The sequence below is a fragment of the Amborella trichopoda genome, chromosome 8, assembly GCF_054954075.1.
Source record: "Amborella trichopoda isolate Santa Cruz 75 chromosome 8, AtrichopodaSantaCruz75HAP2 v2.0, whole genome shotgun sequence".
In the NCBI taxonomy this organism is placed as follows: Eukaryota; Viridiplantae; Streptophyta; class Magnoliopsida; order Amborellales; family Amborellaceae; genus Amborella; species Amborella trichopoda.
The window spans coordinates 45244066-45263403 of NC_142343.1; the positions used below are offsets into that span (position 1 = coordinate 45244066).

General features: G+C 36.4%; 1 protein-coding gene across 2 annotated transcripts; it reads left to right on the forward strand.

The window, feature by feature from the left end:
- Nucleotides 1-441: 441 nt before the first annotated feature.
- Nucleotides 442-16576, forward strand: LOC18432458 (uncharacterized). Of its 2 annotated transcripts, XR_016060952.1 has the most exons (9): nucleotides 442-1290; nucleotides 8026-8173; nucleotides 8298-8448; nucleotides 8531-8656; nucleotides 8749-8829; nucleotides 9629-9821; nucleotides 13367-13637; nucleotides 14377-14619; nucleotides 16055-16576. XR_016060952.1 is itself a non-coding variant. In XM_006842561.4 (8 exons), exons 1-8 carry the CDS (start codon nucleotides 1102-1104, stop codon nucleotides 16285-16287), a joined length of 1392 nt encoding a protein of 463 aa, XP_006842624.1. In that variant the 5' UTR covers nucleotides 442-1101; the 3' UTR covers nucleotides 16288-16576. The 2 variants fall into 2 exon arrangements, 1 of the variants encoding a protein (XP_006842624.1); XM_006842561.4 differs by lacking the exon at nucleotides 14377-14619.
- The last annotated feature ends 2762 nt before the right edge of the window (nucleotides 16577-19338 follow it).

The window sequence follows — 19338 nt, forward strand, 5'->3', positions numbered from 1 at the left end:
AGATTTTGAGTCAAAAAATAATGTATTTTGCAACAAATTATGTAAGCCATCTATTTTTTAGATTTTCATATGTCTATAGATCCGATTGATTTGATCTATTTTTGAAAGTTAAAATTTGTTAATTAGAGATAAAAATGGATTATCAAGCCATCTTAAAAAATTTTGATACAAACATTATATTTTATAATAAAATTTAGAGGTGTACCTTACTTAAATCGTTTAATGGTGTGCCATATACAAACCACATACAATACCTAATGTGATTTTTCTGGGGGCAGTTTCGCAAAAGTTAAGAAGTTCAAATTTTGAGTAACGGCGTTAAAACCAGCCGTCAAGCCGAAAAGCTTTTATAAACGGCGATCGGACTCAAAACCGCTTTCAAATTCGGCGTAATTTCAGGCCTGCACCTCTACTTTTCAGTGTGTTATTTTTAGAGAGAGAAAGAGAAGATAGAGAAAATTAGGGCACACAGTGGTCAGTACGACGTGTGCCTTCCTTCCCTAGAGAGAGAGAGGAACGGGTATCTTAGACGGGGAAGAAATTCAGGGTTGTAAATCCTTTTAGATATAGAGAGACAGGGTGTAGGAGGGGGTGAGAAATTTGGGGTTTTTGTACAGCGGGAGATCCTGAAGAGAGAGGCTTGATTTGTGGAAAATCGTTTTTCTTGATTTTGCAGCGGACAGTGAACGGCTTTAGCAGTTTCTCAGAGCCGTGAAAGTTTTGATTTTTTTCTTTGAAAGGTTGAACTTTGCGTGGAGTTGGGAGAGTTTGATATAGAAAATTTGGAGTAGATCCCTGTGGCTTCTCTATCCTTTAAGGGCTTTGTTGTTTCTCTGAGAACTGGGGCTTCGGGTGGTATCCAATGGTTTGAGCCTTTTATGTGCTTTTAGAGAGAGAAAATCAGTGCATGGTGGACCCATTAAGGCTGGGATTTATGTGGATTAGTACGGGCACGGATGTTTCACTCTATCTCTTCAAATTCTACAGATGCAATTGAGTCCCAAACTGTCTGAATTTTGTTGATGAAGCGCATATGGATAGAAGAAGACAGTGATTTCCGAGTTTTGCAGTGTTCTATATGCGAAAAATCGATCATTTGAGATGGAGGGGAGGAAGATTTTAGCTAGCCCTAGGAGGTGTAGCAGGCATAGGGTTTTAGCTGGGAAAAGGCAGCGTGTTGAGTGTGTTAACAGTGTGAAGAAGTTACAGAGACGTGAGATCACTTCGAAGGGGAATCGTGCCTTCAGTATGAGCAGTTCACAAGAACGATTTCGCTACATACACTTGCAGGTCAGTTAAACATATGTTAACTTTTCATGTTTCTCTCACTAAAGTTTTTATTTTTTGCTTATATCTCACAATATTCATGTTTCCCTCTCTAAAATTTTTGGTTTGTTGCTTATTCGGAGTAAATCTTGTCTTTATATCTCTAAATATGTGCATAGAGTTGCCCTAGTTGAATTACCGTGATGGTGTAATTGGGACTAGCTTGTTGATGACATAAATAAAAGAAGTGGCTTATTTCTACCATTGAGCTGTCTAGTGCTGTTGCTTTCAATAATTTACATGATTGAAGTATTACCGTGGTGTCCCTTATTCAGAGTTACATGGGTTGATTTGATTACTTATCATCTTAAATTTGAAGCTACGTTCTTCCCCTGTTATATTCTTTTTGCTGAGGCATAGTGTGTATGAAGATTTGGAGCATTATTTTGTTTGGAATGTGAGTTTTTCTCATGTTCCATAGTATAATTTGGGTTTGTGAGTGTAAATTGAAGACTTGATGCTAGAATTCTTGTATAGAGATCTTTGTGGACTGAACCTCATTGGAAGCTCCATTGTAGTTGTGCAACTCACTTAAAAAATAGGGCTAATAAGTGTTTCCTTTTAAAAGCTTTTCTTATGTACTGTTCACTGCTTCTTCTTCCTCATAGGCTTAGACACCTTAGTAACCAATAACAATGATTATAACACTAGTTAACCTTTCTCAAGAGAACAATGATTATATCACATTTTATGATTTACTTCTATTACTAAAGGTTCTATTGGAAAGCTAATAAAGGGCAAGGGGTATATCCAAAAAGACAAAGTAGTGAGAAAAGATATGGGGACTTATGGCCTCACCAGGGGCATGATCCTTGATAGAGTAGAATGGCGAACCAGGATTCATATAGGTTTTGATGATGACTAAAGGAGGAGGATGGTAGTTGTTGTCCAAGACATTGGTTAAACTACAATGAGGGGAAGCAATCCAATGCACTCTAAACTCATATACAAAGACCACTAGAAGTTGGAGAAATTGATGCCGAAGGTAACCTTGTGATGTTTTTTTGTACAATGGTCAACAACTGAAAGCTTCCATCTGCATGGCACTAGGCCCCTTCAGATTAACTACATGGACAATTACTAATACCAATGCATAAGGAACTATGCATACTTATCAAAAGAAGTAAAAAAGAACTATGTGGAAAAATAACAATTGGAAAACAACTTGGGGATTCCAATTCCAACCCGGCCTATCTTTCTCTCAAACTCTTTGAAATTTGTGAGAGGATAGTTAATTGCTTTTTTGTTTTAATTTTTTTTCCTTGACTGTTAGGGGTAGTCAACTTGGTTGTTGCCCCTTTCTTCAAATCCCTCCTAAATATAAGATGCCTTACAAATTCGCATCTACTTTCTATCTATGATTATGATGGACAATCTATTCTAGAACTTCTATCTTAGAGCTTTGCCCTGCATCATACATCGCTCCCCCGAAGATTGGCCTAATACCCTCTCCAACTCTAAGATTCCTTTGATACTTCCAACTTCTCGAACCCGCTCAAACTTCAGTCCTTTGACTCCCTATCGCCCACATTGGACCATACCCAAATAGTATCACTCTTTTGACTCCTCCATCCATTGCATACCTCCAATATGTATAATCAGCACGTGTGTCATTTGCATTTAGAAGAATATCATACATCAATGCTCATTTGTGGCAACACACAAGATATGGGAAATCCATGTTAATGTCCGTGTTTGCAAAATTTCTCTTTTTGGATTGTAGTCATGGAATGTTTCTATGTGGACAGCATGGTCCACAAATTGGACGAACAAGGCATCCATGTTCGTGTTATAAGATGCACATTTCATGTGTCCATTTTCTAAGACGTGTGGAAGCATGTGTCTTATGATTTGGTCACATATCTTTTTTTGTGTTAAATTATTACTACAAATTCACAAATTATATATATATATATATATATATATATCATCATATCATCATCTGAGCCTTATCTGAATTATTTGTGGTCAGTTACGCGAATCTTGTTTTACCATTATGCTCTATCAAGGGGAGGAATGCCAACAGCAATGGACCTAGGGGAAGGTTTGAGGCAAAATACAAAGAAGAAGTTGCTGGAAGAAAGAAGTATCTAACTAGTTAATACTTAAATTTTAAGATTGCAGAGGAAAGATCAGCTTTGGCACAGGTCCATGGTTTTTAGATTAGAGCCAATGAATTTGGGAGTTTGCCACAAGCAAACTTGCAAGTTTACTTGATTGGCCATGTATGTGGCCATTTTTGGGTGCACCTTGCGGGTTTCCCTTTAAATGAGAGGAAGCCACGTGTGGCTTGTGGTGTGCTCCCTTTTAAGAGGGGAGGCAACACGAGTCCATCGTTAAGGCTTGCTTGCCCAGTATTGTCATTTTTCATTTTTAAAGGTGACACATGTATGTGACTTTTCCAATATGTATAATTAATTAAACCTTTATTTATATATGAAGGATTAAACCCAGCTTTTTGCAGAAGTTTGATGTTTCAAATCTCTTGCTCTCTCTCTCTCTCCCCCCCTCCCCTTTTAGGCACGAATGGTCGGAGTTCCACTATGCGTTTATTAGGATCCATAACTTGGATTTTGATGATATTAGTGCCAATTGAAGCTTATCGAATTCCCCATTGATTTGACGGTATAATCAGAGAATAGATCTAATTTTAGAAGATGTTTGGGAATGCAAGGTAGGGGTCTTACAACGGATTTTGTTGAGCTGGTTGTTATCTTAGGGGTTGAACTTTTTGAGACCCTATTGCATCTTAGATTATACACTAAGTTGGGGGTGTTTAATACTTCGAAGAAAGTGAGACCATCTCATGCCTTTATGTCCCATGTATATTTTATTTGGTTTGTTTTAATTTGGTATATCTCTGTCTCCGTTCTACTATGATATCTAGACCTAGACCCTCGGGGTTTAGCTGAACTAAAGAGAATTCTAAAATATCATGTGCATGACTTCAATCGAGTGAAAACTCTGCCCAAATTTTATTTGAAGGGAAGTAGATGCTTGTAACAAAATTTGGGTGTTCCCCTTAGTCCAATTCAAAATTTGACATATATATATATATATATATATATATATATATATATATATATATATATATGCCACTGCTGTATGTTGACATGCTTCCCATGGCAACAATTTAATATGGGCAATTGGGCATACAAGGTAAGGTACGTGAGTGGTGTTCCTTATCTTTTTCCTACATAGACACTCACAAAAGTATCTATTATATGGACTTATACAAATGCATGGTGCTGTACTTGGCAAAATATATGTAGATGAGTTAGATACTTCCACTATGAGTTAGATGCGGACTCACATATTTGTATCATTGTAACGGTCTCCAATGCTATTTCAACATGGCATTAGGACTTTGTTCATATCCCTTATGGCAGTATGCCTTATTTATATAATTAAATTGAACTATGAGTGTTCCTCCATTGATTTGGAGAAATCTTTATACCCATCTCAACCTCACTGCTGTTGGTGAACAAATCATGAACAATTACATAAAATCACTTGAATGCTTGATATGGCTGTCTCATTAAGATTTAAGACTGAGCCTCAAGAATAATGCAATCTCTTGGGACAAAAGCTACCCTTACACAAGGCTTCATATGTGGGTTTCAAAATGGCTTATATGGCCGACAGCCGACACAACAACGACCTTGAGTAATAAATGTTTACCCATGCCTAATGTTTAAAGAGAAATATCGTGTTTATTAATGCCATTACTTGCCATGCTGACTGTGCTGCAAGGACGTTTTAGAGCATCATTTCCACCCATGCTCATTCCTCCCAAAGCTTATTTTTACTTGAGCACAAACTTTAGATGCTTACTCCGCATGGCAATAGAATGAAATAATGAAAAGGTCAATTTGGCCATGCAAACTGAAGATGGAGACTGGATCCATACCCTTTCTTTTGTATTGTTAGACTACCCATAATATGTTTTTTCTAATATCCCATACTTGGCAACAGTTTGACCTATCACTTACTCTTTATGTGATTGATCTACTAGAGCCACACACATAATCACTGTCAGTGATGAAATAAGTTGGAGAGTTGCGTGGTTTCAAACCTCTCAAGTTACTGAGTTTACCCCATGTAAATATTAGCAACCGTTAAGTATTCCATGTGACACAGTCTTAATAGTTGACAAATGCCCTAATATTTTCCAACAATATCCTTGCTACCCTTGATAAATAAAATACACTAAATATAATACAATATCCCTTATCTAGTATGTTTTGCTATGAGCTAGGGAATTAGCGTCTCAGATGTCAAATATGTTGAAATAGTGAATGAAAATTCCACCTAGGCAGCCCAAGGGACTTTCCAAACTGAATAGAGCCGAGTTGGAGTCTTATTTGGTTTGGTATTAGGGTGCCCTAGGACCACAGAGGTGGTTCTCTTGCAGCGAAGCCTCACCACCCCGCACTAGGCCTATACTGCCCAATGCGGGGCGGTGACCTTGGGTGGCCGACTAGTTGCCTAGGGCATTGTCTGGTCCTTGGGCGCACAAAGCCCTTTTGTCGAGGGCGGAAATTGCCCTCGCCAAAGGGAGAAAAATGTAATTTCCCGCTTGAAAAGCTGGGAAATAGTATTTGCGGGCATTTTGGTCCCCCCTCAAACCCTAGAGAACTCTATTTGTGCCCCAAAATCTACTTTTTTATGGTTTTAGATTTTTTGTGAATATTTTGTTATGTTGTACATTCTTGTCATTTTATTGTGTTTATTTATTTATTGTTTCTTTGAAGCTGTTAACATTTCTTCATGTGTTTATTTTTGAAGTTAGGCTTTACATTTATGATGAAACTTCATGAGTGTTTTTTTATGGTTTGCTATTTTTGCGATTATAATATATATTCAGCTATGTTTCTAATTTATAATGCAAATTTGAAAATTTATATGTTCGGCTTTGTTTCTAATTTATAATGCAAAATTTTTGTGATTGTAATATATATTTGGCTATGTTTCTAATTTATAATGCAAATTTGACAATTTATGTGTTCGGCTTTTGTTTCTATTTTATACTGCAATATGAAAGTACTACCCTATGTTTGACTATGTTTCTAATTTTTAATGCAGAATTGAAAATTTATAATATATTTTCTCTACCCCTTTATGCTGCCCCCCCCCCCCTTTTGTCTTTTGAAACAAAAAAAAAAGCATTGACCATTCACATCTCTGGGCAAGAGCTCTCTGTTCGATGTGGGACTTCTCTCTTTATTTCACAACCTCAACAAAAATAAATAAAGCAAAAACAAAAAAAGAAACTATACGTTCTCCATCTATCTGTGCATAAGAGGAATAAGTTTAAGACAACCTCCAAGTGTTTGATGTGAGGCCTATCCCTCTCTCACACACGTGATCTCTCTCCACATGCAAGAAGAAGTTGAAGAAAACCTCTGTGCTGGTAGCGTTTTAGTGGGACATGTACATGCTGTATGGAGGACAAACTGGTTGATCACCTTCTCATGCGTATCCAATTGCCCTTACTAGGGTGATCTATGGTTTTCTCCTGAATATCTGGTGTGAGTCAAATGATGTTGATGAGTAATGGGCTGTATGATGTGTTTCTTAGTGGATCAATTTATGAAAAAGGTGGTAACTATTTTGGTTGAAAGAGTGAGTATAGAATCTTCAATGGAAAATTATCTAGCTATCAATGGTTTTGGACTGATTAGAGACACCATGATCTCTTAGTCTTCTATTCCCTGTTTGTTCTGGAAGCTGGTAAAGTTTATGGGAACTCCCATAAGAATTTGGGTCTTAGGGGTATAGGAGCCATCCTTGCGGATGAGCACATCTAGTCTCAAAGGCATTTGGGCTGGTGGGTTTTGGATCCGGTTTTAGTGGAATCCAGCACTCTGTTGATCGATTTTTTCTGGTGAGTGTTATGAAATTGCCATGTTGAGAATCCAGTCACTTGTGGAGGATTCTTGATATAAAGGACAAGACTGTTGATATTGCAGAATAGGAAATCTCCTTTATCCTTGCTCTCAAAGACGTTAATGAAAGGTGTCAACTTTCTTGCCCAATGTGGAGTGGGACCTTCTTGGTGGAAATTTTTCTAATATTGATATGCTCCATTCTTCAGTTGAATCTCCATGCATATTGATGTATACAGTTTTTGAATCAAAGTTTGTAATTTTCAGTGAAAGTACTTAAGAAAGTTATGAGAACAGAAGGAAAATAAGCTTTAAGGAAGTTCTTGAAAGTACTGATTGAAATCCTTGTTTTAGTTGGTCCTGTCTCTTGGTTTTTCTGTTGGTGTCTTTGTGATGTCTGCATTTTTTGTGGAAGTCTGCTTATTTTCCACTTATGGGCTGAAAGACTAAACTAGGATTTCAGTACAGTGTCGATACTTCTTGTCGTGTTCACAAATTTTTACTTTGTTTCTGCAGATGCATAGGAGCATACAAAACTTTTTTTTTGTGAACTATATTGAATGTGTTCACCTTTATCCCTTTTCTTTAACTAATGGGGCAGGGGATTGAGTGAGGGAGTTGTGCTGTTGATGTTATATAGTTGAGCTTTCGGTCGTTTCCTTGTTTACCAGATTTATTCTTGTTTATTTTCCTTCCTTTATGTACTTGTACTTGGCCAAAAAAATTTTGATACTTTAAAAAAAATAAAAAACTTGTTCTTATGTGCTTCAAAAAAAATAAAAAACTTGCTTTTATACTTTTTGCCTTACAGGAAGAGTTTGATACCCATGACCCCAAGGAACACTGGTTCATGGAACTTCATTTTCTCAAGAAGAGGTCAAAAATAATAGAAATAGTTGCTGCCCGTGATATTGTCTTTGCTCTGGCTCAATCTGGTGTCTGTGCAGCATTTAGCCGAGGTTCGAGACTTCAAGCATCATGTTCCTCATACCTATAGTTACTTTGGTTGCTTTTGTATTCATAATTAGTATTTGTTGTTGCTTTGTGATTAACTGAATTGGCCTCTGTACTTGTGACATGCAGAAACCAATAAGCGGATATGCTTTTTGAACATTAGCCCCGATGAAGTTATCCGAAGTTTGTTCTATAACAAGAATAATGACTCACTTATTACAGTCTCAGTTTATGCTTCCGACAATTTCAGTTCCCTGAAATGCAGAACAACAAGGATTGAGTGCGTTTAGCCAACAGAATATCTATTTCCTTCTGCTCTCTTTATCAGTTCACTGGGATATTGAATATTTCAACCTTTTTAGGTATATCCGGAGGGGCAAACCTGATGGTGGCTTCGCACTTTTTGAATCTGAATCCTTGAAGTGGCCTGGTTTTGTAGAGTTTGATGATGTGAATGGCAAAGTTCTAACCTATTCTGCACAGGATGGGTGAATATTATGGCTTGGTTTTCTTTACTGATGCATTTTTTTCTCGGTTTTCATTTGCATCTGACTGCCAATTCTTATCTGCTTCCCTGTAGGATATATAAAGTATTTGACTTGAAAAATTATACATTGTTGTATTCTATATCAGATGAACATGTACAAGAGATCAAAATCAGGTGAACTCTCTCTCTCTCTCTCTCTCTCTCTCCCTCCCTCCCACACACACACACACACATGTCCCAGCTGTTTAGAACTTATTATAAAGTGTTGCTTCACAATTCTAATATGAAAAATACTAGGATCAATTAAAAGTGGTCGAGCTACCCGTATGTTGAGAATTACTGACATGTACTTATAATCCTTACTTCTTGGAGATAACCTGCATTTTCTGCTTGTATGTAAGAGCAAAATCAAGAATGTTCTTCTCTTGCATCTAGGCATCTGATGCCTATTTGGATTAGCCTGACATGCTCATGTAGGTCTAAGCTTGTTGGGATTTCCTCAAATTTCCCCAGTTTCTGGCATTTTTAAAGCAATTTATGACATATAAATAATGGGTGCAGTTGGCATACGGATGCATCCGTAGCTGTAGAGGTAAGGTGCACCTTCAAATTTATCATGGTATATAACTTGGATGTCAAATGTTCTTGGGATTATCTCAAAATCTATTTTTATATCTAATTATAAAATTTTAAATTTAAAAAATGGTTAAAATCAAGTAGATCTATAAACATATGAAAATCTTGAAAATAGACGGTGTAGATAATATGTTGTAAATTTCTGAGACTTAAAATCTTTTTATTTTTCATGGTCATACATCTCGATGTCAAGATGATCAATCAAAGGGTTGTTCAACATTAAAACTACCTTTTCCGATGGATATTTGAGGTGCATCCGTAGTTCTACATAATAAGGTTGCACCCTTATATAAACTTTTTCCATAAATAATTGTGGGTGTTGATCCTGTATGTGCAGTCCAGGGATCATGCTATTGATATTTGCAAGGGCAAGTGGTCATGTCCCTCTGAAGATCTTATCAATAGAAGATGGCACAGTTTTGAAAGCATTCAACCATCTTCTTCATCGGAATAAAAAGGTGGACTTCATTGAGCAGTTCAACGAAAAGCTTCTGGTGAAGCAGGAAAATGAAAACCTCCAGATTCTTGATGTGAGTGTTTATCCTTCTTTGCTGATGTTAATTGAGTGTTGATGATGGCCATCCAGCGGTGACTAATCAATATTACCGTCGGATTGCAATGGAGCAATTTTTGTTTTTTATTTTTTTTGGCAGGTAGGTGGTTTTATGGTTGGGTTATCATAGAACATTGGAGCATCATAGTCAATCTGGATTTTATTAATCAAATGGATTTTTGTGACATGAAATCACTATGCAAAAAATATAAAAAATGGTAGGATTTAGGACTTTTGGGGTGATTTTTCTGAGGTGAATTTTGATGTCGTGTCGGGCTTACTGGACACATCCTCGACCTCTAGAAATCAAATAAATATGTTTGCTGAAAGGAAACTTCAATCCAATCGTTATAGTAGTGGGGTTAACTTATATTGAATGAAAAGTGCATCAATTACATTTTCATGTAGAGAAATTTGAGAAAGCACTAAAATCAGCAAGAAAACATGTCAAACACAAGCAATATCTTTTGGAGAAACCTGAGTTTCCTCCTCACTCCAAGCTAGGTTTCAAAAAACCTGAGCTTTTCTTTCACTTTTAATTTTTTAAAAAACATTCCAGTAACGTAAGCCTCCCAAAATTTAATATCCAACCCTTTTATAAGCCTATAAAACTCCAAAATTAACTTGAGATCTTGGTAAACAGTAAAGACTCTAAAATACCCGTAAATAATTTTGAAATTCCAGAAATACCCCTGTGAACAGTATCACGTGAACATTACGTATGAATAGTAATTAGTGAATATTAAATAAAAATATAAAAAACCCTAAAATCCCTAAAATACTTAAAAAAATATCCTAGAACTAAAATTAAAATAGACATATCTTGAAATTAAACAAAAATTAAAAATTAGAATAAATTTGTCTTGCATCCTTCTCCCTAGTTGGAGAAAATTCGTCCTCTAGTTTTGAAGTATGATGATGAATTCATCGTCAATACCACTTTTTTCAACCTTCTTCTTTGTTGGCTCAAAGATTATTTGTGGTAAGAGGAAATTTTTAGAAAAGGATCTTCATATGTATAGCTATTCTTTTACTCTCTTTGAAAATCGTGTAAGATACTCCAAACTCAATTTTTTGGCCTTTGGAGGCTTTCGGGACATTTTTTCCATTACTCCCAAAATCCAAGGCCACAATTTGCTGATTTTGAGTCAATCGTGCTTCCACTGCACTACTCTGAATTCATTGCCCTAAATGTTCCAACTGTTGCACCTCTTTGATATCCTTCGGATCTTCATCTTTTTCTTTGATCTGTTCAACCACGGAAATCTTGTTGATCATAAAAGATAGGACCTCTATCGATGGGATGTTTTGGTTCCTTATCAAAAATAGGATCGCTATGAAAGATAGGAGCACTATAAAAAATAGGACCTGCTAGTGATTCAAAGAATATTGACTCTAATTGAATAGTAGATCCTTTTTGTTCTTCTTCACAATTATGTTCTTGTCGATGCCATCGTGCATTGAAAGGATCTACATAGTTTGACATGCCATTAGTTCGTTCTTACTCGGACTTAGACTTTGATTCACGCCATTCTCCATAAAAACCCTCATGATTTGGATCGATCCTTGTAGATTTCTCTATGTTTAGGGCACGTAGTTGCTGGCTTCGCTTGCGCAGCAATAGTTATGTAACCCTCTTCGTTAAGTTGTTGATTTCCTTGCGCAATTGGATTAAATCGGCATCCCTACAACTAAGATCACCACGACTAGCCATCACAATCTCTAACCATCTTCGAACCATGCTTTGATACCACTTGATGCGGGAAGAAAAGATGGGGAATTGAATACATCTTTTTCTTGAACCTCAAAATTACAAATTATAGAGAATAGGCATGGCTGTAAATGAAGCCAAGACAAGAATTTTCTTCTTTCATAAAATGAAATTTATTGTAAATTGCATAAGCCTCCCAAAGTAGGACATCCAACCTTTTATAAGCCTATGAAACTCTAAAATTAACTTGCTATCCAAGTAAACATTTAAGACTCTAAAGTTCCCCTAAACTTTTAAAATTCCAGAAATACCCTTAAGAACTGTAACATGTGAACAATAATGCATGAACAGTAACATGAACAATACCCGTGAATAGAAAATAAAAAAAAAATATATAAAAAAAAACCCTAGAATCCCTAGTAAAGTTAAAAGCCCCAATAGTAAATCCTAAAACTAAAATTAAAATATAAACAAAATTTAAAAATGCGAATAATTTTTTTCTGCATCACATTTACTAGTTCTTTTTTGGTGCCTAGGCACTCTCTCTCTCTCTCTCTCTCTCTCATCATCATCATGGTAATCTTTTCACAACCATTTGGGGTCGGCCATGTGAATCTTGTTCCGTCACACTCACCATAAGTCACCATCTCTTCTCAATACCTCTATCCATGTTCTTTTGGGCCTTCGCCTCCAAATCCTTCTGCTTGAACCAAATTGCCCCTTCTAACTAGTGTTGTTCTAGGTTGACACTGTACATTGCCAGAATTCCTAAGTCTACTTTCCTTCATCTCTTCGATTATTGAATCCATCTATATGTATATCTATGTATGAGGTGAGGATTATTTTTTATATAAGGTGCCGTCCTTATATTGTGGGAGGCCCATCTTTAGATTTTTCTTGTAGATGTAGTTCGAGTGCTGAAAACCTTATGGTGGCATGAAAATCTATTTTCATCCTTCGTTATAAAATTTAAAATTTCAAAAATGGTACAGATCGAGCATATAATTAGTTGAAATTCTTGAAAACAGGCGATCCAGATAACTTGTTAAGAGATCCATTATATTTTAGACTTCAAATTTTTGTTTTCTTTATATCTATATATCTCAAGGTCGAGATGATCAATTAGAGCGTTTTCCAACATCATAATACTCTCTTCCAGACGGTTTTTGAGGTGTACCTTACTTCAATGGTATAAGGCTGATACCTTATATAAACTTTTCCATATACATAGAGGGTGGTGTGGTTTGCATAAGGTAGCAAACTTGAGCAATCGAAGTAAGGTGCACCACCAAATTTTATCGTAAGATGTAATTTGGTGTCAAAACTTCTTAGGATGGCCTGAGAATCCATTTCCATATCTAACTATAAAATTTTGAATTCCAAAAATGGTTCAAATCAAGTAGATTTATAAACATATGAAAATCTTGAAAATGGATAGTTTAGATAATGTGTTGCAAGATACACTATTTTTGGGACTCGAAATCTTTTTTTATTTTCATATTTGTACGTCTCGATATTGAGACGATCAATTAGAGGGTTTCCAACTTCAAAACAGCCTTTTACGATGGATTTTTTAGGTGCACCTTAATTCTATATTTTCAGGTTGCAACCTTATATAAACTTTTTTCATAGATATGATATGTGATCATGTGACTTCCTAGTTATTTTTCTGGAGTTCCTGGGAGTCCATATTTTCGTTTGAATAAAAATCATTGCAATTTCTCCATAATATATTATGTTGTCATTCTCATTTAAAAGCAAAAAAAAGCATGGTGCTTTATTTTGATTGGTTTCTCAATGAGACTTTTCAGGTTCGGAATTCTGAACTAACGGAAGTTAGCAGAACGGAGTTCATGACACCATCGGCCTTCATCTTCCTTTATGAGAACCAACTATTCTTGACTTTCCGAAATGGAACGGTGGCTGTCTGGAACTTTCGCGGTGAGCTTGTGACCTCTTTTGAAGATCACATGCTTTGGCACCCGGACTGTAATACAAACAACATTTACATCACGAGCGACCAGGACCTCATCATTTCTTATTGTAAGGCTGACCCCGATGACTCATCTGTCGAAGGAAAAGGTAAGGTCCTCCAAAACCCACAATTTTTTCTTAGTTTTCCCTCGCTAGATTAAAACTTTGGAGCAGTTTTACTATGATTGGGTTTGGCTTCCTTATGGCATTAAAATGCAACCAGCTGACAGCTTTCATAGTGGACAATATGGCGGCAATGGCAAGTGTTTTCCGGTACCAAATGCAATACAATAGAGATGGAAAGACCCCTTGGGTTAGGTTCTTTTCATAACTATTGTACTTTAACAATAGTGTTGTGCTGCCTGTGTTACGTTTCCTACCATGAGGTGCTAACAAACAAAGCCTTTGGGCATGAGGTGCTAACAAACAAAGCCTTTGGGCTGGGACAGTGGTACTCTCACCCTTCGTATATACACATATACTGGTTGGATATGGTAATATCTAAAATCACCCACATAAGGAAATCCCATATTATGTTGGATTGAGATTAATAGTGATAAATTTCCCTAAAGGAAATAGAAATTCAAAAAGAGTAGGACTCTGAGATAATTAATACCTATAAAAAGTTTCCTATTTAGTGTGAACTCATAACCTTATATATATGGAAAGACTATGTGTGCCCTATTTGGATCACTATTTGAGAAATGTGGCTTCCTCTAACGTGAGAGGCAAGGCTAGGCTTCCTCTAAAGAGAGAGGCAAGACCTCCCCTTAGAGAGAAGAGAGCTTCCTATGGAAAGAAACACCCCGTCGTACCTCGTGTAAATTGAGAGGCTGGTTTTTTGTAGGTTCTTGTAAAGAAACGGCGGTTCCCATCAAGATTTTGGGTGGTTTCCCTTTTTAGCGAGAGAGTATTGGTTGCTCTCAAGGGTCTCTTTCTGGACAACGGTTTAGCTGTGGAATAGAGATAGGTTTCTTCCTGGACAGTGGTTTAGCTGTGGAGTAGAGATAAGAGATCAGTGGGTCGTGCCGATCGGGAGAGCGGGTCTAAAAGGGTTTTGCTCGACTAGGTTTTATCGAGGGTTAGAAAGGTAACTCTATGTTCCAAAATCTATGATGTAACTTTCATTGGTATAGTGGATTTCAATTTGCCGTGCCCATGGATGTTTCTTGTGGTGAACCGCGTAAGTCTTGAGGTGAACCACGTAAATCTTTGTGTTCTCGTGGCGTGTGTATTTCATACTTTATTTATATTTCTTGTATTATAGCTCATGCTCACTCTTATTTTGTTTCTAGCTGGAAAAGTACACGATCTTGTTGGGATCTAACTTTTGGGATTTTTGTTTCCTCATCGAAGAGGGTTCTTAAATCCTAACATACATAGCATAGCTATATATCGACCAGCTGAAATAATGGTATACGCACTTGTCCTGGACTTTAATGGTGGCCAAACTGACGGCCACAAAGCGATTTAGTTTTTTCCGCAAATGCTATTGTCATGAAATTTGGGTAGAAGAGGCTTTTGGAGTTGTTTCCCGTTGGGGTGTCGAGCCAGTCACCTCCTCTAGGTGATCAGTTGCATTACTTTGCAATAGCTGCTCCCCTGCGTCGTGTCAAATCTTTCCTTCCATTGAAATAAAGAGTTAGGGGGTGTGTGTCTATATATATATATATATATATATATATATATTATGGGAAAAGTTTATAAAAAGTTGCAACATTCAAATGTAAAATAAAAAATGCACCTCAAAAATCCATCGAAAAAAGTCGTTTCAATGTTGAAAGATCCTCTAATGGATCATTTCAACATTGAGATGTATGAATATGAGAAAAAAAATAGATTTTGAGTCCTAGAAAAAGTGTATCTTGCGACACATTTTCTAAATTGTCCATTTTCAAGATTTTCTTATGTTTATAGATCAACTTGATTTTAACCATTTTTATAGGTTGAAATTTTATAATTAGATATGAAAATAGAATGAGATAATCCTAAGAATTTTTTACACTAAATTACATGTTAGGATAAATTGTAGAGGTGCGCCTTAATTGGATTGTTTAAGGTAGCAACCTTATAAAAACCACACCCATTTATTATATAGATATATGTGTGTGTTTATATATATATAGATATAGATATAGATTATATAGATATATGTATGTGTTTGTTTGTGTGTGTGACCCTAGCCGACCAGTTGGCACCCATAGCGGACCACAAAAACTCTCCTTTTCTAGTCTTGTGGTAAGGCCGGATGTGCTCTGATTACCATATAGAATGCATGTGTGTTAGGTATCTGAATATTTTTCTAAAAGCAGTTTCCTGTCTTTTTGGAGCGGTTGCTGCTAATGTGAAATATTTTCTTCTTCTTCGACCAAAGAGGGGGAGGTTCAGGGCACCAGATCGTGTGTTACGTTTGTTAGAATGTGGGGCTGAGAGAGAGAGAGAGAGTTTATTGCAAGTTTTTGACTTGTATAGAGAGAGATTTCATGATTGTTCTGGCATATGTGAAGTGGGTTTTTTCCATGCAGTCGGTTCGATCAACATAAGCAATATCTTGACTGGAAAGTGCCTTGCAAAGATACATGCAAATGATTCAAACGTGATTGTGAACAAGAATAAGCCGAACAAGAATAAGCGGCCGAGGTTTAGGAACACAGTTGCTGATGCCCTTGAGGACATAACCGCACTCTTCTACGACGAAGAGCGCAATGAGATATACACGGGAAACAGGCAGGGTCTGGTCCATGTTTGGTCCAATTGATTGATTGGACTCTCTCTCTCTCTCGCCTGGCTCGTGCGAGTGATGCACGTGATCTACCCTCCCAGCTCACGACACGGTCTTGGGGAATTGTAGGCCTTGTAATTGTGTCACCCAATGTCGGTGGCACTGTAACTGTTACTTTTTCATTTAGTTTTTCCTAATTTTCTCTCTACATTTTCGCTGAGGTTTTTTACTTGTTTTCATTGTGTTGGTAGAGAGAGAGAGTTGTAAATTTCTACCTTTTGTGGTTTGTGATATGGTTTATGGTGAGAGAAGTAAATTTCTTGCCTTTAAGGGTTGTTATATGGGGCGTCTCTCTGAGAGAGAGAGGGGGAGAGAGTTGTAAATTTCTTGAGAGAGAGATCCAGTTGCATTAGGTGTGGAGAGAAAGGGCATGGATTATCATTGATCAGCTGACAAATTAATTTGGAATGGTGGTTCGATGTTTATGCTCTCATCCGCCCTTTTGTCCAATTTGGGTTTTTTTTTTTAAAAAAAAAGAGTCTTTCTTTCATAAAGATATAAATAAGAAAACTGAAAAAAAAGAAGAAAAAGTAATAATAAATTATATAAGTGAATTGTTTCTCTTCTCTATTTCGCTGAAATATATGTCATAGAGAATACTCAAGAAAAACTTTTATATTTGGAATAAAGTTGCAATAAAAAAAGTCAAATCATTTTGGTTAGATTTTCACATTTGAGGGACTATTACTTTTTAAGTCTTTTGGGAGGGCATTGTCGGTCGTGCTTGTTAATATTTGGTAGATGCTGGGGTGTCAGAATTTGAAGCTAAAATGGTAGTACTTCATGAAACGTCTGTGTGAAATAGATAATTATATAGAGAATACAATTTTTTATTATTTTGCATATAAGTTGGCATGTTGCAGAGCTTGTAGGATGGTAGAGAATAACTTAATGCTCAAGAGGTCAAGTATTCGTAACAAGAATTGAGTTTATGTAATTTTTTCATTTTGAATAAGATAAGACTAAAATATGTAATAATGTCATTTAAATTATGTACAAGGATGTTACAATTATTTTTTATTATTGATGTTAGAAAGCTAGGGCTATGTTATTGATTGAACTCAAATGTTTAAAAGAGAATTCTTGAGTTGTATGATAACCCAAGCTGTTATATTCCACATTCAATGGCTTTTTTATCTGAGCTGTTTATTAAGCTAAGCTCTTCGAAAGTCCAATCGAGTGCCCGAGGGCTAGAGCAAGTTGCCACTAAAGTGAGGGTGAGGGAAAGTGATAAAGAGAGAGAAAGGAGAATTTGCACTCGGAAGCGCAATTGAAATTCCTGGAGAGTTTTAGATTTGTGTATTGTTAAGACCATTCACTGTTTCTCGAAGCTTGATCTCTCCCTGGGATGAGCCGTATAGCTAGGAGTGTTTGTATTTATAGGTAAATGACATTGTAGTTTAAACTCCCATGAGATAATATCGTTATTATAGATAATATGGTATCTTTGTATTATACAAAAGTCAAAAAGGGGTGGAATGGTGGAGCTCTAGCTTTATTTTCAAACCGTCGTTGGATATTAGACTGCTGGGTAACGCTGATGGGGAAAGCCTTCACTTGTAAAACTCTTGTAATGAAGTTTGTAACTAATTACTATCCATCCATTTATACTCTCCAACTTGGAGAGTATACCAAGTGATCCTTTTTTTATCGTTCCAAATAAATAATTGATTAAGTGGTTAGCAGATAATCTAAGGAGTTCTATTGTAAATTACATGAAACTTTTTATCATTCTGAAGAAATAATTGATTGAGTGGTTAGCATATAGCATATAATCTAAGGAGTTCTATTGTAAATTACTTGGATGTGGCTAATGGGGAAAGCTTCACTTGTAGAACTTTTGGGATGAAGTCTGCTCACTAATCATTATCCATCCATTTTAAAATTGCTAAAAGATTAACCAACTTGGAGAATATACCAGGTGATCCTTTTTTTATCATTGTGAAGAAATGATTGATTGGGTGGTTAGCAGATAATCCAAGGCGTTATGTTGTAAATTATTTGGATCTAGAAAAAAAAAGGTAGACTCCATCAATCTTTCATGCTTGAACCATACCATAGCTCTTCTTTCATCCAAAGTGTGTAGAACCCTATGGAACCCTATGGAAGGCTCTACTGCTTGCGCTATTATGGCGACTATGGAATCAAAGGAGTCAGTGATGCTCTGAAAATATAAACTCAAATATTGAGCAACTGAAGGTAAAAAAATTAGAAGATCGGGTCTCGATTATGAAGGAATTAAGGGGGGTGCCTAAGAGAGACGTGTACAATTTTAGAGAGGTGGCTACCAGTCAAGGTATGGAAATTGGTAGCCACCGCCTTTAGCTAGCATCAAGCTTAACTTTGATAGAAGTGCCCAAGGTAATCCAGAGCCATTAGGCAGGGATTTCTATACGTGACACTAGGGGTAGGTCCGGACTCGGACCTGGATCTGGACTTGAAGTTATTGGACCCGACCCATATTTAAATGTAATGTTAAATATAAACATGTATTATTTATATGAGAAATGATCCTATAGGATCCTCTCCCACCCATATGTGTAGGACCCCAAAGGATCACCATTAAATTTGGTACGGATCTCTAAAAAAGTCAAGTTTCATATTCATGTGATAATTTTTCTAGAGATCCATGTCAAATTTAATGGTGATCATTTAGGGCCATACACACATGAGTGGGGGATGATCCTATAAGATCATTACTCATATATATATATATATATATATATATATATATATATATATATATATATATAAGGAAAGAGAGCGAGAGAGGATAATGGGGCATTTTGTGCAAAATAGTGCTCGTTGTATGGAGCACTTGGAGAGATTGGGTAATGCGGCATCTTGTATATAAACAAGGGCGTGGTTTGTATGAGGTTGCAACTTTAAACCATTAAATTGATGTGCACCTCCAAAATCTAACATAACATGTAATTTTGATGTAAAAAATTCTTAGGATGACTGGAAAATCTATTTTCATCTCTAATTACAAAATTTTAAACTCCAAAAATGGTTCAAATCAAGTAG